Source organism: Schistocerca gregaria, chromosome 7 (assembly GCF_023897955.1).
Source record: "Schistocerca gregaria isolate iqSchGreg1 chromosome 7, iqSchGreg1.2, whole genome shotgun sequence".
In the NCBI taxonomy this organism is placed as follows: Eukaryota; Metazoa; Arthropoda; class Insecta; order Orthoptera; family Acrididae; genus Schistocerca; species Schistocerca gregaria.
In genome coordinates, this window is record NC_064926.1 from 394,724,139 (window position 1) to 394,747,234 (window position 23,096).

Sequence of the window (23,096 nt, forward strand, 5' to 3'; positions counted from 1 at the left end):
AGATATATATTATTTTCTGGACTACAGGTTGTGGTGGACGACAGATTTGTGGTGTAGCACAAGGGTAGATTATGTTGAAAAATGACAATTCAGTATGACTTGGCAAAGCCATTGAATGTGAATATGAAGCCTTAGTTATGAAATATTGATCCTCAGTGCAATCTGAGACAAAGGTTAGATCGAAAGATGATTGTTGTTGTGTAGTGAAGCAGCATCAGATGCATCATTTTATACTTTTGTGTTACTTCTGCTTGAGTAGACTCGATTCAAAAACTTAATTACAAAAATAGCAATATTATTAAAAAAAAATCACATGGATTCTTCAAGCTCTTGCATCCATAAAATTGTCATCAAACACCAAACTGAAGTCAGCTTATCATGTCTGATAGAATTCCATTTGAAACACATTAATGGCCTACTCTTAAGATTGTGTGTTCACTTAAAGGCTGTAATGAAGCTTCAAAAGGAAATTTCGAACAGTTTAGAGCTCTACGGAAATGTCATTCCTAGGTCTCCGACCAAGAAAGATTAGAAATAAAGTGAAGACATAAACAACAGGAGTTCAGGATGTTGTGAAAAGGTAAAGGTTCTAAAATAGAGACGGTAGGACGTATCACTATCTTCCCAATTTTTCATGTAGATATGTTCAATGGGTAAAATCCACTTTTTGCACCATGAAGTACAAACAGTAACTGTTGCTTTATGTATTCCCCCCCCCCCCTTTCCTCAAGTCATTGGAGCCCACTACATTACACCATGTACATTTTAAAATGGCAAATGCCATAACATCAACAATAACAGTCAGTTCCTCACAATCATAGTAGCTTTGAATTTCTGAACCCAACAAGGCAAGGAAGCGAACAAATTTATTCAAGAAATATGTCATCAAAAAATCCTGTTCCTTAGTTCATCACTTCTCTACGAGAACCTATACATTTCAGCTACAGGAAACCACAATATTTTCTATCAATTTTATGAAAAGGGTAGTTGCTGTTAACTACATAGCGGAGAAGCTGAGTTGCAGATAGGCACACCAAAAAGACTGTTGAAAAGTGAGCGTTTGGCTAACAACGCAATCTTCGAAATTAGACAACACACACACACACACACACACACACACACACACACACACACACACACACACAGAGTTGCCAGAGACTGTGGTCGGGTGTGTGTGTGTGTGTGTGTGTGTGTGTGTGTGTGTGTGTGTGTGTGTGTGTGTGTGTGTACTAATTTCAAAGGCCTTGTTAGCCAAACGCTCACTTTTCAACAGTCTTTTTGGTGTGCCTATCTGTGAGTCAGCATCTCCACTATATGGTGAACAGCAACTAACATTTTGGTAATATTGTTACATTCCATCTTGGGTTTTACAATATTTACTAAACTGTTCAACACTGTAGAAACAAAGGAAATTCCTGACGTGAACAATGCTTAACATAAGGGAAATACAACCACTCACTTATATCAGACTGATGTGTGTCGCAAAAACACAAGTAACTGAATATATATATATATATATGTGTGTGTGTGTGTGTGTGCGAGTGTACACCTGTCCTTTTTTTCCCCTAAGGGAAGTCTTTCCGCTCCCGGGATTGGAATGACTCCTTACCCTCTCCCTTAAAACCCACACCCTTTCATTTTTCCCTCTCCTTCCTTCCTTCCTGACGAAGCAACTGCCAGTTGCGAAAGCTTGTAATTCTGTGTGTGTGTGTTTGTGTGTTTTGTTCATGTGCCTGTCTGCCGGCGCTTTCCCGCTTGGTAAGTCTTGGAATCTTTATTTTTAATATATATATATATATATATATATATATATATATACACACACACACACACACACACACACTCCTGACCCCACCGACACCTCGCACTCCTACCTTCTACCTACTTCCTAAAATTCACAAACCCAAACATCCTGGCCGCCCCATTGTAGCTGGTTACCAAGCCCCCACAGAACGTATCTCTGCCTATGTAGATCAACACCTTCAACCCATTACATGCAGTCTCCCATCCTTCATCAAAGACACCAACCACTTTCTCGAACGCCTGGAATCCGTACCCAGTCTGTTACCCCCGGAAACCTTCCTTGTAACCATTGATGCCACTTCCCTATACACGAATATCCCGCACGTCCAGGGCCTCGCTGCAATGGAGCACTTCCTTTCACGCCGATCACCTGCCACCCTACCTAAAACCTCTTTCCTCGTCACCTTAGCCAGCTTCATCCTGACCCACAACTTCTTCACTTTTGAAGGCCAGACATACCAACAATTAAAGGGAACAGCCATGGGTACCAGGATGGCCCCCTCATATGCCAACCTATTTATGGGTCGCTTAGAGGAAGCCTTCTTGGTTACCTAAGCCTGCCAACCCAAAGTTTGGTACAGATTTATTGATGATATCTTCATGATCTGGACTCACAGTGAAGAACAACTCCAGAACTTCCTCTCCAACCTCAACTCCTTTGGTTCCATCAGATTCACCTGGTCCTACTCCAAATCCCATGCCACTTTCCTAGATGTTGACCTCCATCTGTCCAATGGCGAGCTCCATACATCCGTCCACATCAAACCCACCAACAAGCAACAGTACCTCCATTATGACAGCTGCCACCCATTCCATATCAAACAGTCCCTTCCCTACAGCCTAGGACTTCGTGGCAAACGAATCTGCCCCAGTCCTGAATCCCTCGACCATTACACCAACAACCTGAAAACAGCTTTCGCATCCCGCAACAACCCTCCCAACATGGTACAGAAGCAGATAACCAGAGCCACTTCCTCATCCCCTCAAACCCAGAACCTCTCACAGAAGAACCCCAAAAGTGCCCCACTTGTGACAGAATACTTCCCGGGACTGGATCAGACCTTGAATGTGGCTCTCCAGCAGGGATACGACTTTCTAAAATCCTGCCCCGAAATGAGATCCATCCTTCATGAAATCCTCCCCACTCCACCAAGAGTGTCTTTCCGCCGTCCACCTAACCTTCGTAACCTCTTGGTTCATCCCTATGAAATCCCCAAACTACCTTCCCTACCCTCTGGCTCCTACCCTTGCAACCGCCCCCGGTGTAAAACCTGTCCTATGCACCCTCCCACCACCACCTACTCCAGTCCTGTAACCCGGAAGGTGTACACGATCAAAGGGAGAGCCACGTGTGAAAGCACCCACGTGATTTACCAACTGACCTGCCTGCACTGTGACGCTTTCTATGTGGGAATGACCAGCAACAAACTGTCCATTCGCATGAATGGACACAGGCAGACAGTGTTTGTTAGTAATGAGGATCACCCTGTGGCTAAACATGCCTTGATGCACGGCCAGCACATCTTGGCACAGTGTTACACCATCCGAGTTATCTGGATACTTCCCACCAACACCAACCTATCCGAACTCCGGAGATGGGAACTCGCCCTTCAGTATATCCTCTCTTCTCGATATCCGCCAGGCTTCAACCTCCGCTAATTTCAAGTTGCCGCCGCTCATACCTCACCTGTCTTTCAACAACTTCTTTGCCTCTGTACTTCCACCTCGACTGACATCTCTGCTCTTACTCTTTGCCTTTAAATATGTCTGCTTGTGTCTGTGTATGTGAGGATGGATATGTGTGTGTGTGTGTGTGTGTGTGTGTGTGTGTGTGTGTGTGTGTGTGTGTGTGTGTGTGTGTGTGCGCGGGCGCGCGCGCGCGAGTGTACACCTGTCCTTTTTTCCCCTCTAAGGTAAGTCTTTCCGCTCCCGGGATTGGAATGACTCCTTACCCTCTCCCTTAAAACCCCCATCCTTTCGTCTTTCCCTCTCCTTCCTGAAGAAGCAACCTTCGGTTGCGAAAGCTAGTAATTCTGTGTGTGTGTGTTTTGTTCATGTGCCTGATATATATATATATATATATATATATAGAAACTTCCACATGGGAAAAATATATTAAAAACAAAGATTCTAAGACTTACAAAGCGGGAAAACGCCGGCAGACAGGCACAAGAACAAAACACACACAGAATTACTAGCTTTCGCAACCGATGGTTGCTTCTTCAGGAAGGAGAGGGAAAGACAAAAGGATGTGGGTTTTAAGGGAGAGGGTAAGGAGTCATTCCAATCCCGGGAGCGGAAAGACTTCCCTTAGGGGGAAAAAAAGGACAGGTGTACACTCGCGCACACACACACACGCACACATATCCAACCGCACATACACAGACACAAGCAGACATATTTAGGCGTGTGTGTGTGTGCGCGCGCGAGTGTACACCTGTCCTTTTTTTCCCCCTAAGGGAAGTCTTTCCGCTCCCGGGATTGGAATGACTCCTTACCCTCTCTCTTAAAACCCACATCTACATCTACATGACTACTCTGCAATTCACATTTAAGTGCTTGGCAGAGGGTTCATCGAACCACAATCATACTATCTCTCTACTATTCCACTCCCGAACAGCGAGCGGGAAAAACGAACACCTAAACATTTCTGTTCGAGCTCTGATTTTTCTTATTTTATTTTGATGATCATTCCTACCTATGTAGGTTGGGCTCAACAAAATATTTTCGCATTCGGAAGAGAAAGTTGGTGACTGAAATTTCGTAAAAAGGTCTCGCCGCGACGAAAAACGTCTATGCTGTAATGACTTCCAACCCAACTCGTGTATCATATCTGCCACACTCTCTCCCCTATAACGCGATAATACAAAACGAGCTGCTCTTTTTTGCACCCTTTCGATGTCCTCCGTCAATCCCACCTGGTAAGGATCCCACACCGCGCAGCAATATTCTAACAGAGGACGAACGAGTGTAGTGTAAGCTGTCTCTTTAGTGGACTTGTTGCATCTTCTAAGTGTCCTGCCAATGAAACGCAACCTTTGGCTCGCCTTCCCGACAATATTATCTATGTGGTCCTTCCAACTGAAGTTGTTCGTAATTTTAACACCCAGGTACTTAGTTGAATTGACAGCCTTGAGAATTGTACTATTTATCGAGTAATCGAATTCCAACGGATTTCTTTTGGAACTCATGTGGATCATCTCACACTTTTCGTTATTTAGCGTAAACTGCCACCTGACACACCATACAGCAATCTTTTCTAAATCGCTTTGCAGCTGATACTGGTCTTCGGATGACCTTACTAGACGGTAAATTACAGCATCATCTGCGAACAATCTAAGAGAACTGCTCAGATTGTCACCCAGGTCATTTATATAGATCAGGTAGAGGTCCTAGGACGCTTCCCTGGGGAACACCTGATATCACTTCAGTTGTACTCGATGATTTGCCGTCTATTACTACGAACTTCCTGACAGGAAATCACGAATCCAGTCGCACAACTGAGACGATACCCCATAGCTCCGCAGCTTGATTAGAAGTCGCTTGTGAGGAACGGTGTCAAAAGCTTCCTGGAAATCTAGAAATACGGAATCAACTTGAGATCCCCTGTCGATAGCGGCCATTACTTCGTGCGAATAAAGAGCTAGCTGCGTTGCACAAGAGCGATGTTTTCTGAAGCCATGCTGATTACGTGTCAATAGATCGTTCCCTTCGAGGTGATTCATAATGTTTGAATACAGTATATGCTCCAAAACCCTACTGCAAACCGACGTCAATGATATAGGTCTGTAGTTAAATGGATTACTCCTACTACCCTTCTTGAACACTGGCGCGACCTGCGCAATTTTCCAATCTGTAGGTACAGATCTATCGGTGAGCGAGCGGTTGTATATGAGCGCTAAGTAGGGAGCTATAGTATCAGCGTAATCTGAAAGGAACCTAATCGGTATACAATCTGGACCTGAAGACTTGCCCGTATCAAGCGATTTGAGTTGCTTCGCAACCCCTAAGGTATCTACTTCTAAGAAACTGATGCTAGCAGATGTTCGTGTTTCAAATTCTGGAATATTCCATTCGTCTTCCCTGGTGAAGGAATTTCGGAAAACTGCGTTCAATAACTCCGCTTTAGCGGCACAGTCGTCGATAACAGTACCATCGGCACTGTGCAGCGAAGGTATTGACTGCGTCTTGCCGCTTGTGTACTTTACATACGACCAGAATTTCTTCGGATTTTCTACCAAATTTCGAGACAATGTTTTGTTGTGGAACCTATTAAAGGCATCTCGCATCGAAGTACGTGCCAAATTTCGTGCATCTGTAAATTTTAGCCCATCCTTTCGTCTTTCCCTCTCCTTCCTGAAGAAGCAACCATCGGTTGCGAAAGCTAGTAATTCTGTGTGTGTGTTTTGTTCTTGTGCCTGTCTGCCAGCGTTTTCCCGCTTGGTAAGTCTTAGAATCTTTGTTTTTAATATATATATAAACAATAGCTATCTTTTTTCTACCAAAAGTACATACATTTGCTCACACAAACACACACAGAGCCAAAATCACACTCATGTAGTGAGACTGGTTATTGATTATCGATTTTTGAGAGAAGGTGCCAGGGCAGATGGAGGTGGGGACTTTGTAAGAAAAAGCACACAATACAATGGGGGATAGTGTGATTGTGCAAGGCAAGTCTTTTGAAAGGTGACTCAGCAGCTAAATAACAAAGTGAAATTATTTCTGAGTGTACAGTTTAAGAAAGATGTAGAGAGAGGGAGGAGAAGGGAGGGTGGAGAGGAGGAAGGCAGAGACAAGAAAAGGGGAGGGAGGGAGAGCATGTGCATTGGAGGGAGCAAAGACAGTACAGAGCCAATTCACGCATGCTTGGATCAGAGAAACTTGGACTGGAAGGGAGTAACCAAATAACCTGTCTAGTGAAGCAGTTGTTGAAGTAACATGTGTTGTGGAGCACAACACTGGTCAAATTTGCAGTTTGCTACAGTTTGGCAGTGGCTTTTCGTGAGAGTAAAGAGTTGATTACTTGTTCTGCCCACACAAAGCTGTACAATAATTGCACCCGATATATAAAATCGATGCTTTCAAATGTGGCTCTGCCTATTATTGAGTAGGAAATATCCCTGAATGGAGGTGGTGGGTGGGTGTACAGACAGATCTTGCACCTGCGTCAACCACAAGGGATGACCCATGGGATTGGCGTCCGAGTGGATAAATCAAATTCTGTACATCGTTGGAGGGGGTATTGTCTACCAATACAGGCTCTGGTAAAGTTATTAGTATATTTTGACAAGTCCTACTTCCCACTGCAGATGTGGTGGACACGGTTCGGAAAGTTTTCTTGCAGCCAAAACATTTCTTCGTCAGGAACTCCTTTGACAACAGCCAATTGAAAACCCCACAGAACATTATTTAAAGCAGCTCCAGCTTCCCTCCAATCATCATCATCCTCCTCCCATCCAGTTGTCCCATGGTTATCGTTCTGGAATTCCTCACTAACCTGGCCTCACATTGCTTTGCCAAATCCATTCCCGGTGAGAGCAGCATCACTCCTATGGAACATACAGCTCCCCAAAAACCTGAAATCCAAATAATATTTACTAATTATTTCTCCCTCCTCACACTACACTCCTACCATTTGTTTACTCTACAAGCTAGCCCCACAAGTTTCTACAAGGGGTCACTTTGTGGCTGAGTACAATGCTCCCACAGAACAGGCCTCTGCTTTTGTTGACCAACACCTTTGAACTATTTTCAGAAACCTAGAGCCCTACATTCAAGGCACTGCTCATTTCCTTTGCAACCTTTCCACAGTTCCTATTCCATTACCATGAGACTCCTTGTCTGTCACTGTGTATGCCGTATCTATGGCTGGCTTTTCCAACGCCACTGTAATAAACCCACCACCTCTTTCCTAATCCTCCTAGCCAACCACATCCTAACCCACAATTATTTCACTTTCAAAGTCCAAATCAATGAACGAATCTGTTGTATTGCCATGTGCACTCACATAGTGTCATCCTAGGCCAACTTATTTGTGGACTAACTGGAGGAATCCTTACCATCCAGTCAAAACCTAAACCTCTTGTCTGGTCTAGATCCATTGAGGACATTTTAATGATCTTAACTCATGAAAAGGGGCGCCCTTTGCTTTTTCCTCCATAGCTTCAACACCTACTCACAAATCCATTTAACCTTTTGCCTTTGGGCCATTCCCTTGTGGGCAATGGAACACCTGTCTGTCTGTCTGTCTCTCTCTCTCTCTCCACCACCACCAACCAAAGTTCCAGTCATAGATATCTTCTATCCAATAAAAGGCAGAGTTGGGTGCGAATGTAGCTATGTTATATATTGACTACTGTATAGAATTCTATGTGGACAGGACAATTAACTATTCATCTGAATGGGCAACACCAAACTGAAGTAAACCGCAGACCTGACCATCCTGCTGGCAAACATGCTTGCACCACAACCTAAATGACTTCAACAGCTGCTTCACTATATGGACCATATGGCTACTCCCTTCCAGCGCAAGTTTCACTTAAGTACACAAGTGGCAATTTCTTTCCAGCATATCCTGCACGCTCACAACCCCTGGCCTAAAACTTCACTAATTTGTTTTCCAATGCCTCACCTTACCCTTTCCCTTATCTCTTCTGCCCACACCATTTGTTCCCCACCCAGAACTGCAGATTGTGTGTGGGTTTGATTGCAATGACACACAGCAATTTCAGAAAGTAGCATTACTGCTTATACTTATTCGTACACTAATACAAGAACTTTTGATTTTAATTTCGGTCATCTGTGTTTGATAGTGGGGTAAGAATAAAAACATCAGCAAGTCTGCTTTACAAGGGCTTTCATGCTTACACATATTACAAAAATGTGCCATTTCATTTATACACCACATTGAAGATCTATCCTTCACATTTCGTTTTTAGAACAGTTTTTTATGCTAAATTGGCAGTAAATGCAACTTTGGTATATAAAACCTTGCCCCCTCTAAACATGTTGGTTGAAACAGAATGATATATTCCTGAGGAAGAATTATAGCATCTGCAGATGGCGTGCAGGCCCTAATTGATATAATAAAGTAAATTTCGATCTACTTAAAGCTTCAGAATAAAAAATAATCCTCAAAGACTACAGGTAATACACCTCCCTTTAGGAAAGAGAGGACTATAAGTCCTATATTCCATAAGGGAGCTAAGTATTCTGTTTTTCAATTCCTTCCCTTGAAATGATCTTTGAAAGAGGGAGAAAAGTAATAACTTTAATATTGCGTAACTAAGCTGCAAATACAGTGAGTCAAGTGCTCGTTTTCTGCTGTGCTTATTTTTTACTTTTCACAGGATCTTTCTCATTGGCTCAAATGTGATAGCCTCCGCCCCCTTTCCCTTCCCAGTAATCTTGGTTGTGGCGACAAACCAGTCTGTAATGCGTGACAAAATGGAAAGCTGTGAAAGCCAACGAATGCAAAGTACAAATGTGGTAACAGTTTTTTTTTTTCAACAGACGAAGATGTACAGCCTTTCTACACCATACAGCATAGTTTTTATCATACTTTATGATAAATTAGGGAAAAACTGTAGTACACAACATAAATCTGCATGGTGGTACATGCCTCACATCTGACATGAAAAACGTGAGGGCAGTAGGTGGAAGGGAGAGCACTATGTAACTCTTATCCAAATTGAAATAGTATGTCTTGTCTTGGAAGTGACAAGTTATATATAAATAAATCTTACTTCAATACAAATAGTATCATAATTATACATTCAATCATATTTGGCAAAGAAAACTTTTATGTGCTACTACCAGAGCACAAGAAAAGTATACCGAGTGTCGCAATTTACGATAACTTAGGTGAGTAGATAACACATAAGCCAGTACTGTTGCAGTTTTTTTATACCCAAGCACTGTCCTCTTCCTACTTCGTAGTAGAAAGAATTCTTAAAATGGTTGGGATTAATGTTGTCTTAATAACCGAGATTGTTCAAACAATATACCTATAAAACAGACAAGATCGTATTTTCAAGTGTTAACTTTTTATGAAGAGTTGTTGGCAATCATAGGCCCTACGGAACGATATCATTTAAGCGGAATACACATTATGGCTCCAGAAAATCCGTACATACATTCAATGCAACTTACCTTGTTGCTGCGGCTGCAACACTCTCCGACCCGTTGGCGAATTTGACTGGAGCATGCTTTGCGACTTGCTTTCTAACTTTCCCGTAATCACTGATGCAGCATTTCGGTTTGCCGTCCAGGGGTTAACCTTTGGAATAGGAGCTTCGACGTACTTTATCTTCTCAGAAACTTTTTCGTCCTCTTTACAACCGCCTTCATTTTCTGAGTTTCGTACATCGCCCGTGGTCTCTTCGTTACATCCGGCGTCAGTGATTCTGATGCCACTCACATCAGAAGTACTCACATTTTCGAGCCCTTCTTTACTTGCAGTAACAACGCTACAGCTCTCTCCATCACCACCGGTAGCATGGTGATCTGTCATATGAGACTGCTGTTTAGTCGATTTCTGGTAACAGTATTTACCCACAGCCGGCACTTCCTTCGTGTTGTGTTCTTTCGTAACTGTTTCTGAAGTCTCGCCTATATTTTCTTTATTACTGTCCGCAGATTTGAAATTAAGCACCGCATGCGCATATGATGCGCCAGCACTCTCACGAGCCTGTGAGCAGTCATTGGAATTAGCAGCCACTTGTGCCGCCATATTGATTATTATGCCGCAACACTAGCACGACCACGAGGCGAGACGCAGTTACCTGCCAACGTAAGAAAACATCATCATAGAAGCCACAGGCATTTCTAATTATAAAGGAAGCAATTTATGGATTACTAAACTGAACGAATGGTAGAGCATTTACAGAAACCAGACACGACCAATAAAATAACAACATACAATATGTTGATGAAGCACAACTTTTGTAAATAAACAAACACGAGACGTAAACAGAAAAACAAATGTGCGGATTAAGTATCTGACTAACGGGAAATAATGATCAGGTTACAACGAATATCTTATTATCTAATGATCTAACTAACAAAAAAATTTCAAAGCTATTTCTCCCATATAAAATAACTTACGTGCAAGCTTAAATAGTTTTAATTTCAGTAAAAACTGCCAGAAAAATCTACTGCCTCCGCGCTACACGTCTACACACTGAATTTACTGTTAGTGTTCGCATGATGCAAGCACTTTCTTCCTCGTGGCTTGCATCCTCACCCAAAACACATGGATGTTGACTGACGCCACTCAGCTCTCCTTCACGTGTGTGTCGCTAGATGTCGCAAATGTAGCGGTACATATCTCCCAGCATCGGAGTTCATTACAAATAATGTATCATCTTATTTCATTTCGAATTGAACTTTCCTTGTGATTTAACCACAGGATTACATTAATTGTTGCCATTTATTGTTAATAATATATCACAGTGAAATAACTTTTTTGCTATCGCAGTACTGCCACCATATCAAAAATGTCAACACTGACACTGAATTATCACAAGACACAACGGAATTAAAAGCCACTTAGTTCGTTTCATGTTTCATTCACAGTATTTTGTGATAAATGAACGGCGATTTTTTTCAGTAAATATTTGATCGTCGTTGCAAATGAAGTATAAGAAATGTATTTTACTGCACACTGACTAATTGTTTATCAATACACGGAACAATTGTACCAATGTAATAATAATAATAATAATAATAATAATATAGGAAACGTTTTTCGTTGTTTACATCACCAAGTCAGCTAAAAAATTCAAAAGAAGCAATAGTCCCATTCTAGAGACCTCCAATAACGTCAAACGAGCGAGGAGGCGTTGTGGATCAGATATTGGACTGGCATTCGGAAGGAGAGTGGTTCAAATGCCCATTCGGTCATCAATCGCAAATGATTCCTTTGAAAAAGATTAGGCCAACCTCCGTTATCATCGAGTTTTAGTTAAAGGTTCACTCCGTGTCAGATGAGCTGATGGCATGTTAAATTAAAATCATCCCTGCAATAGTTTGAAGGTGGACAAAATGTATTTTGAGAGAATGCACAAACTAGACTAGAAAGAAGACAGTTAAGTGAAGCCACAGGGATTTATTGGTAGCTGGTAGCTACTCACATTTCAAACACTGCAGGATCTTAAAAAGGAAACTCATTAAATATTTTCCATCAAAAATAGAACGACAGTATCGTGAAAGTACAGCTGCCCCACCATACTATGGAGACACTGAGTGGCAGATAGGCACCACTGTCCATCTGTGAGTCAGTATCTCCACTATATGGTGAGTAGTAATGTTCCTTTTCATAACACTGTAATTATTCCGTCCTGGATTTTCCATTACTTCATAAATAGAAAGGATCATGTGTTACCATCAAAAATGAAAGAGGAAGTAGAATTTTACCAAACTGTTTCACGAGTAACAGAAAATAATGTGTAATACAAGATGTGCACCTAGATGTAGATGAGTTAATATTCCACATCAATGATCTTTCCTTCATGATGGACTATGCAGGACATGATGGACAAATGAACTGGTGAAAAATTTGTTTGGCCATTTCAGTGCATCTTCACTAAAGTGATTAAGAATGTCTATCAGTGTTTAAGAAATTAATAAAGCGTTTAGTAGTGAAAAATAAGTGGACATGTAAAATGAGAAATGTGGAGGCTCTACAGAGAACCAACATGGAAAGAAATATTTGGGAAACACTGACTAGAAGAAGGGACAGGATGACAGGAAGTATAGTAATACATCAAGGAATAAAGTGACTTCCATGCTATTAGAGGGAGCCGTAGAGGACAAAAACTGTACAGGAAGACAGATGGATTGGAGAGGAATTTATGGTGAACCACATAAAAATTTTAAAAGTAATATTTTTTACTTTTTATGGTTACAAAATGGTTGGCTGGTAATTGCCTTTAGGAGGTGAAATCTTAAATACTGCCAACAGGGTCATAGAGAAGTATACATAAATGTCTTAGCTTTCACAACTGTTAGTTGCTTCCTCAATAAGGAAAAAAAGGTAGTTCAAGAAAATTAATAAGCAGTGTTAGGTCATTAGGATTGCAGGTTGCGAGGCAGTTATTTATTTATTTATTTTTTTTTCCTCCCTAGCGATACAACTAACCAGTTCTGAAAGCTAGAATATTTTTTTCTTCTTTTCTATGTATTTATTAAATTTTTAGAATTTTAACAATTGCAATTAAGTAATGGCCAGACATTTTGTCTCCTCATAATACTCTCAAATGAATTTTTGTTTAAATTGTGTTTTCTTAATAAAGGAAACTGTTGTTAGATTATGTACTGGAATTACTGAATCACCACCCCTTTCTTCACCTGAAATGTCCAGAGATGAACACCTGTGTTTGAAATTGACAATGCTTCACACGGTTCAGTTGTGGAATGTGTGTTCATTTAACCTTGATGAACTTTCAAATTAATTAATTAATTCTTTCATTCATTTGTGCAATTTGTTCTGTAAATACTCTCTTGAAGGACAGCCTTAATAGATGTTGAACAAGTCAAGTTATATATTAACAGGCAAAAGCTACCCTGTTGGCTACTTCTTTAAAGTGTACAGTAGTCCAATCCATGAACAATAGCGGTTTGTGCAGGTTGAGATAGAGATGATGATTGCATTGCTGCTGGTTCCAAGTGACAGTGCAGTATTCGCAGTCACATGCTTTGTGCTTGATGAAAGCGTGTATCCCACGAATTATGTCTCTGGCTTCCTTGTCTAGAATTTGTCTCTTGACACCGCCACCAGGCATCACATGTTGCAACAAATGGAATAATAATTCACCGAATAACTCACTATGATCACATATAGTGCTTGCACTGCATACAACATTCGTAGGAGAGCACTCGGAACACTACTGTATCCTCATTGGCTGTTGGAGAGCATGTGGCATAGGTACGTAAAACAAGCCTAAACTCGATCACCATCATTTGTGACTCCAACTATAATAAATTATGACCAGCACTTGTCTACTCGTGCCAATAATTGTAATAATTACATCCAGATCACTTTATATGTCCATGTTAGAAAAAGAGCAGCTATTTGTAAAAAGCCACTGCTGTTTCTCCTCGTGTATCACTCAGCTGGAAGTTTTATCCAAAACTTCATACACAGCATTTATGTAACTTTTCACAGCCACTATCAACTGTCCATATACTGGCAAAGTCAGGTTTATCTCATACAAATAGTAGAGTTATGCAGAATTTACATTCATGAGTCCAAGTATTCCGAAAAATTGTTGAATTAGTGGCTAAGGAGATATTCTTTGACTTTGTTTTTAAATATTTGGGGATGCTGAGTTACTCGCTAGATGTTAACTTGTATTAGAAAATGAAACTCCATCCTGAGACCTAGAGAGGGATGCATAGTATATAAGGAAACTATTTCTACTTCTAGAATTGTGGTTGTCAGTTGCTCCATTCGTCCTAAATTCACCCTTGTAAACTGCAAATACCATTAGGAATTATATGTATTGACCCATAATTGTAAGAATTCTTGGGTCCCAGAAAGGCTTGTGCTAGATGTTCGGTGATCAACCTTACAAAAAATGTGATTGCACTCTTCTGTAGCATGAATACATTTTTCACCTTAGTTGCAATGCCCTAGAAGATCACGCAATGCAGCAGAACAGAGAAAAAGTAAGCAAAGTGTGCTAGCAATCCTGCAAGAGAGATTTTCGAGTACGAGCAGGCAGAACCGAACTTTTTAGTTGATTTATCCAAATTCCAGTATAACTTTATTTGATTATCAACCGTATGCCCAGGAAATTCACAAACCTGTAAGTCTTTCAGGAAATAAGCCTCAGTTCATAGATTGGTTACAAAGGTAAGTCAAGGGTGGCACTAAAAAGTCAGCACAAGATTTTAGTACTTCGCCTGAGATAACATAACATGATCTCTCTAACAGAATTGGCAAAACTGATGGTTGGCGGTAGAGTATTTATCACCTGTCTAGGTAAATTTATTGAATCTGCTTTTGTAGTTTTTATTCCATGACTAATAATGCTCCAAATTGTTGTTATTGTCAGTATGATTGGTTCTGCCATGTTTATTTATATCATGCCAAATAATGTTCCAAATTGTGCTTCCCTTCTTCTTGGATTTTTTATTTTTTTGTGTACAGCACATGCTTTTTTTTTTAAATTTTTGATGGCACACTGAAGAATTTGGAATACTGCTTGTAGTGCATTTCAAAGCCTGGATTAGAGTTAGTCCTTTGCATTATATGAAGCTCTCTCTTCCTGGTACAGGGTGGCTATAATTAAACTTCCACTACTTGAGAGTGCCTCAATGAAATGAGTGATCATAAGACAATGAAACATTGTGGAAAGATTTGTAAGGACACACGGAAGAGAAATAATAAGTAAATTTAATTTTCACATGAGAGGATAAATTTGTTAATTGTGTACTTTGTTTCAAGCTACAAACGTTTCTCATTGTGATGACCATCTACATCCGTGATATCATGGACAAGCAATAGAGATAAAATTGTTCACAGCACTTTTCAAATGGTGGGTTGCGGATTATTCAGGTGTCATGACACAGCTTGAAGATTGCACATTGAATCCAGCATCCTCAGCTGCAGAAACAGTAACTTCTTCAACAGTTTATGGCACATTTGGCTGTTTGCCTCTCCCAGGAGCAATTTCCAAATTGAACATCCAAATTATGTTCTTCAACCAGGTGCAGAAGAGGACTACTCTGTATTCCTTTAATGTGTCCATACTCATGAAGTGCAGCAGCACCATTGCTGTTGTTATGATAAAACAGCTTTATGAGTAGCCCTACTCACATTGCCCACATCCATGTTGATTATCTGCAACTATAATGCATACTGATGCTTGTGTTTCAGCCCTACTTTGGCATACCAAAACTGCCACCTACTGGCAATTCACGACACTAACATGCCTAACAATGCAAATCTTGCAAAACACAGTCTGAACATCATTATTATATAGCTTGGTATCCACGTGGTACATATTTTCTGTCTACATTGGTTCAAGTAGTGAAAGTGTACTTATAACTAGCTTGTACAAGGGATTTTGATTCAAGATATTAGTCACCCCTTTTCTTGGCTTCCACTAAAATGTCACTAACCTGTAGTAAAGAATAACTGGGTTCATAATTGTGTAAGAATATTTTTAGGGAAAAATTAGATTTCTCATCTAATCTGTGTTCTTGTTAAATTTCTTGCCATTTTTTATGTTGTAAATCCTCTCTGAACAATGTAGCTGAATAGACATTTACACTTCTGTTAGATTTTCTTTTTCTTTTCTTAGTTAAACTCAATTGATAGGGGTGTGTTGTAGCCATTTGACTGGCATGGTTAGGTAAACCATTTATTACAGGGCTTGCATCTATTTCCTAAATACTATTGGATTTAGAAATAAATTACCAACTGCTGTTGCACTTTGTGTTCCCATGCATGTTGTGCAAGTTACTGTGGCAGTCATACTAAAGCTGGGCATCATTAACTATCAGAGCCCTCAATCGGAGCTATCCAAGAGGCAATCTGTATTGAAATTTCCATATACAATCACTTTCCAGTTGTTTCTATTGAATTTTATTAAGTAATCCATGTAATTGCCTGATAAACATGAAGAAAATCGTATTGGGGCCTATACAGACTGTCTGAATTGCTCTCTTGTATGCTTCTAATTCTATTGCAGAAGTACAGTACTCAAACAGCTGTTCAATGTAGTATTCACTGTGATCTATAGTGAAGGATTTTTTATGTATATGGTAGCCACTCTCCCTTTTTTCATATTATGCGTACAGTAATACTAACTTGTACCCATCTAGCTGCCTATTTGAATTTCAGATGATGATGATGTGTTAGATATAGAAAGTCTGTAGAAATAACAATAGATTTTTCAGTGACCTGCATTGGGGTGAGAAACACGTTTTTCTAGTTGAGGAAGCTTCTTCCATTTTGATGAAAAATCTTGCAATCCAACTGGATGTTTTGATGGGTCAACAGTGTAATTATGCATCAGTCAGTATACTTACGCATAGGTCAAGCATACCTCCTTAGGATGTAAAGGCGAAGCGACTTGTGGCAACTGTGGTAAGGCTGCTCATGAAGGAGTTGGTTGCTCGTCTCCGGCTAAATGTATTAATTGCTCTGGGAACTACCCTGTTTGGAGTAGGGACTGCCGAATATTTTTAGAGGAACGCAAAGTCCAGGAAATCAAAACAACCAAGCGAATCCCCTATCGTGAGGCCAAGAAGATCTATAAGTCGATGCAACCTCCCACATTTGCTACATCTTTCGCATCCCTGGTTCAGAAGCCTACTCTAAAAGTCGATGCCTCAACGCAGACCGAGGTGGTGAGTGTTGGCACTAACAGCTGTCAGTGCACTTGCAACACAGCCAGTGTTTCAGAGCCGGTAGCCCCTACTCAAACGGCAGACAAGGGGCCAGCCCTTGTCGCCTCCAACAGCTGAGGCTGTTCCCAAGCCCAGTGCGCCAATTACCACTCCCACATCAGCTCCCCCAAAGCCCACCAAACCACAGAAAGCTTCTGTATCGCAGTAACACCGGGTCAAATCCCGTGGTAAACCGTCTGACCATGCGGCTGTTGTTTTACATGAGGCTTCATCTGACTCTTCCCCAGAGTTGATGGAATATGACGTATGTGTGGGGCAATCAACTCACCCCACACCTGCCCCTCCACCTGCTGCGGTCTCCCCGCCCCGTCGGTGAGACAGGATGAAGGTGCTACCCCCAACATAGATGGCTCCCATACTTCAGTGGAACTTGAAAGGGTTTAGGACGCATGTGGAGGAACTTCGTCTATTCTCTCAGAGTAGACCACTGTGTCTCTGTCTCCAGGAGACTTATTTCCATCCCTCATACTCCTCTGAGCTGCGAGGCTATACACTCCACAAAAAGGACGACCTGCGTGGAGAGAGAGCTAGAGGAGGTGTAGGTATTTTCATCAGGACGGACTACCGCTCCTCGCCTCTCTCGCTTATGACGACTTTACAGGCTGTCGCTGTGTCTGTGCAAGTACGTCATCCATTGACTGTCTGTTCACTTTACTTGCCCCCACATGAGGCACTTGATGAAGTGGCCCTCACTGACCTTCTTACACAGCTCCCCCAACCATTCATTATTTGTGGTGGGTTTAATGCCCACAATGTGCTTTGGGGCTCTGCAGTTACCTGCCCCAGGGGTAGAGCAATTGAGAGGCTTCTCCTGTCATCCTGTGCCTACTTGCTCAATGGAGGACAGAGTACTCATTTCTGCACAGCGACTGGGTCGTTCTCTGCCATTGATCTCTCGCTTTGCTCTCCAGCTCTTGCCGCCAGTGCTCACTGGGAAGTGGTCGCTGACTTGCATGGCAGTGATCATTTCCCCATCTGGATTCACCTGCCAGATGGCGTGGGCCCCGAAAGGAGACCACCACGATGGGTGTTCAGTGGAGCTGACTGGACACTTTATAGCCAGTTGGCCCAACTCGAACACTGTGCGACTGTTGAGGTGTGGGTGGATCATATTACCGAAACGGTCCACCATGCCGCTGCAGCATCCATTCCACAGTCCATGGGCCCCCGGAAGAAGCCACCTGTGCCGACTGCCGCTCTGCCATCAGGACCAGGCGTGCGGCTCTGCGTCGGTTCAGGTCTCGGCCGACTGCTGAGAATCTTGCAGTATTTCGGGTGGCAAGGGCAAGGTGTCGCCGCCTTATTCGTGAGAGCAAGAAGAGGTCATGGCAACAGTTCCTGAACACCATTAATCGTTCCACCAAAAGTTCCATTGTGTGGGAGACCATCAGGAGAATTTCTGGCAGAGGAGGGAGGTGTCCCATAGCTGCTGTAATGAATAACGGCACTCTCCACACGGATCCGCGAAACATTGCCCAGACTATGGCAGCGTATTTTGCCACAGTTACTGCAACAACCAGTCAGGATCCAGGTTTCCAGCGCCATAGGGTCGTTGCTGAGAGATGTAGTCTGAACTTCCAGTCCACATCTCATGAAGTTTACAACTGCCCATTTTCTATGTGGGAGCTGGATTCTGCATTGTCTGGAGCTTGTGACACCTTCCCTGGTCACGACAGGGTCCATTACAGTATGCTATGGCACCTCACAATGCACAACAAAGAAATCCTCCTCGCACTTTTTAATGGAATTTGGGCGTCGGGTCACTTTCCTGACGCGTGGCGTGAGGCAGTTTTAATCCCTTTTTTAAAACCTGGGAAAGACCGCACGAGCCCGAGTAGCTACCGTAGTGTTGCCCTCACTAGTTGCATAGGGAAGACCTTGGAGCGGATGGTCAACCGCCGCCTTGTCTGGATGTTAGAATCCCGGCAACTCCTTAGTCGCTTTCAGTGTGGGTTCAGGAGGTTTCGTTCCACCTTCGATAACCTGGCCCTACTGGAGGCGGCTATACAACAAGCTTTCCTACACCGTCATCACCTTCTAGGTGTATTTTTGGCTTTGAAAAGGCCTACAATACCACTTGGAGGCGCCTCATCCTGGAGCAACTTCATGAATGGGGTTTTCGGGGTTGTCTTCCTCTTTTTATTCAGTCTTTCCTCTCGCCACGATATTTTAGATACCGAATTGGTGACGTCCTGTCTGATTGCTTTGAGCAGGAGAACGGTGTCCCTCAGGGTAGCGTTTTAAGTGTGACTCTCTTTGCCATCGCTATTAATAGCATTACGTCCATAGTGAAAAGTCCTGTCCTGTGTTCTTTGTTTGTGGATGATTTCTCTTTGTTTTGCTCTTCTTCAAGCCTTGCAACGACAACTCGTCAGTTGCAACTTACGATTAGACGTTTGGATGACTGGGCGTGGAAGAGTGGTTTTAAGTTTTCCACCGAGAAGTCTGTATGTGTTCTTTTTAACCGTTCTCGTTCAATTTTAACCTTTCCTGAGTTGCGGATGAGGGACACTATTCTCATTTTTAAAGACACGGTGAGGTTTCTGGGGCTCATTTTTGACTCGAAGCTCACGTGGTTACCTCATCTTAAAGACCTGAAACGGCGGTCACTTAAGGCTTTAAGTATTTTAAAATGTCTTAGCCACAGTACATGGGGAGCTGACAGGACTTGTCTGCTCCAGTTTTATAGGGCGTTTGTGCGATCTCGGCTCGATTATAGGTGCACGGTGTATGGGTCTGCAAGGCCTTCTTACTTGAAGATGTTGGATGTTGTGCACCAGGAAGGGCTTCGGTTGGCCACTGGGGCATTCCGAACTAGCCCCATACCAAGCCTCTGTGCACAGGCTGGTGAACCGCCACTTCCTATGCGGCGACGGCTACTTACAGTGCGCCAGGTGTATAAAACTTTGTCCACACCATACACCCCTGCATACCCTGCCATTGCTCAGCCTCCTTTGGCACAGCTATTTCATAACCGGCAACATGCGACGCAGCCCTATGGGATTCGCGCACAGGATTGCCTCGCTGCGATGTCTATGGCTGGTCTTCGTGTTTTGCGTCGCGGTTGGAGCAGATCCCCACCTTGGCTCCTCCGGAGACCCAAACTTATTTTAGATTTGACTAATTTTAAGAAAGATCGCACACCAGATTTTACATTCCAATGTCTGTTTTTTAACATTTTAGATGTGCATCACGGTTTCACTGTCGTGTACACTGATGGCTCCAAACAGGAGAATTTCCTTGGCTGTTCTGTAGTGTTCCCTGATCAAGTTACCCAGATTCGCCTCCCTGTTGAATATACCGTTTTCATAGTGGAGCTCCACGCGATCCTGAAGGCACTGGAGCAGATGAATCGTGTTCGGGGCAATCGATTCTTCTCTGCTCCGATTCTCTTAGTGCCTTATACTCACTGCAGAACCTGTATCCGACTGAGGCGATGGTCCAGCTGATACATGACCAACTGTACTTGCTCCAACGGCGGGGTACAGAAGCATCCTTCTGCTAGGTGCCTGGTCATGTTGGCATCTGGGGCAATGAACAGGCCGTTCGGGCTGCCAAGGAGGCCTGCAGAGAGCAGGATGTGGTCCAGTGTCCTATTCCCTTGCAGTCAGTCATCGCTACACTCCACAGGCAGTGCATGGAGTTGTGGGAGGACGAATGGCTGGCGGTGATGGCCAATAAACTGCGGTTGATAAAGTCAACCACTCGGCCGTGGCGTTCCTCCTGCTGGTTGCTCAGGCGGGAGGAGGTGGCCCTCACACGTCTTCGGATCGGGCACTGTCCTCTCACACATCGCTTTTTATTACGTCGGGAGGATCCACCGTTTTGTGATGCTTGTGGTGTGCACATCTCTGTCCGGCACATTTTAACAGGCTGCATTTTATACCGTGATGCATGGGCAGAAGCACAAGTTGCTGGGGATCTGCCTTCTGTTTTAGCTAATGATGAGACGTGTGTGTCTAGGGTTTTTAAGTTTTGTGATGTGTCTGGACTCTAGCCTAAAATTTTAGGCTGGAGGTTTTAGTGTATTGCAGAGTGGCTGACTCCTTCCCTTTTTTCCTTGCGGTCAGCCCGCCACTTCCATCTGCTACATTGTTTTAGCTTCTTCTATCATTTTCTTCCTGTCTTGTCCATGTTTTACTGCTGACGCTCTGCTTCATCCCACGCTTTGGTGTGGGTGAGCACATGTTTTTCGACGATTATTACCCAATTTTTCTGTTCCGTTTTATATTCCTGTTCTGGGATTTTTCTTGACACCCGTCTCACTAAGTTACTGAACGGGCGCTGAAGACCTTGCTGTCGCGCGCCCAAAACCCCTCTACTACTACTACTGCTACTGCTATAATGATGTCTGTCAACAGTGTTTATATGTTTTGCTGGGGTCATATAACGGATGTTTGTCAGAGCCAGTTGAGTCGCCACAGTCAGGTGCGCCAATGGAAATAAACTGCATCACAGGTCAACAACAGAACCACGCCACTGTAACCTCTCAACTAAATAGACAGGATTCCAGTATAATGCCTTTTTGATACAGGGGCCTCAGTCTCCATAATTAATCATCCTTCGTTTATCCGAGTGGTATCTCCATCCTAAACGTCTGTTAAGAGCCAAGCTGTGGGCATATGCTCATTACGAAAATCTGATACTGCGCCAGGTGGGTCTGGAATTAACGTGTAGGCAAGTAACCATAACCCTTCCTTTTTTGTAGTGGGAGCACCCTCAGTGGGAAATATTTTTGGCCTCATGTATGCAGCATTTGGGCTTTCTTTCTAATACTCACTCTAAGCAATTTATAATGCTGCTCCATGTTCAGTATAGATTATCTGTGTCTTCAGTATGCTCCTTTGTTTTCTCCGGATCTGGGAAAGGCTTCAAATTTTTTCTGCCACAGTGAATTAATAGAGTTGGCAGTACTGAAAGTTTTCAGGGCCTGCCCGATACCTTGTAGTTAAAGTAGAACCAAATTGCTTAGATAAGTTACAAATACTGCCCCAGATTTCTTTTAGCAGATGGTCATTATTTTTAATCAGTGCTCCAGTGATCATGCATGCTATGAGATATTCTTTAAGGCACTAGACGCATTTTGAGCATGTGGAAAGGAGATCTTTGATTGAGTTGATGGATGCCTTGTTCCAGAGTAATTACATTGTAATGCTGCTGCACAACTGGACTTTGGCATTTGTCAATATATGTGAGAGATATTATACTACCAGATCTGCTTCTTAAAATGGCAGCCTTTGCCTGACATCCTTTAACGTAACAAAGGAGAATGTTCAGAGATACAGAATAAGTCATGTTATACACTAATTAAGGGAAGCTGGTATCAGAATCTATACTAATTATTAAACATTGTTAGACTCCTATAAATTTTTTATTTCTTGTCAAGTTAAACATGACACATTAGAATTAACAAGAATGCCAGTACTTTCAAAAACTGCTATTTCCTTATTTATATTAAATAAGTAGATAGTTTATTCCATGGCTCACAGATTGGTTATACAATACATCAAAAAAATTGTGTGGAAAAGAGTCAGTTTACAGACTACAGGCACATGCCTGTTTATTGCTCAATGCCTCACCCATTCAATAAGTAAAAAGCTATTCCAATACATAAACTTGAAATGTAGAGTTTACAGTTTTGGTAAATACATATAGGACATTACAAGCACTCTGACAAGACTATCTGTCATACACGTTAGAGTGTTCTGCAGACAAGTTTGTGAAAGAAGCTGTGCAAAGTGATTTATGAATAATTTTATAAAAAGTCACTATCATATTTCATCAGCTGGCTATTTTTGCACTCACTTACACTACCACTCTTTCTCTCTCTCTCTCTCTCTCTCTCTCTCTCTCTCTCTCTCTCTCTCACA

General features: G+C 42.4%; 1 protein-coding gene across 2 annotated transcripts in view; it reads right to left on the reverse strand.

Annotated features, from left to right (window-relative positions):
- The window catches only part of LOC126282237 (la-related protein 1B), a 142,292-nt gene extending 131,022 nt beyond the window's left edge, over positions 1-11,270 (reverse strand). The window contains exons 1-2 of one of the 2 annotated variants that reach the window (XM_049981820.1): positions 10,912-11,270; positions 9,958-10,589 (exon numbers count right to left, since the gene is read on the reverse strand). In XM_049981820.1, the coding sequence (XP_049837777.1) occupies positions 9,958-10,537 (580 nt within the window). In that variant the 5' untranslated portion in view covers positions 10,538-10,589; positions 10,912-11,270. The remainder of the gene's footprint in view (positions 1-9,957; positions 10,590-10,911) is intronic. The other variant, XM_049981821.1, reaches the window with a different exon arrangement.
- Between the last annotated feature and the right edge of the window lie 11,826 nt (positions 11,271-23,096).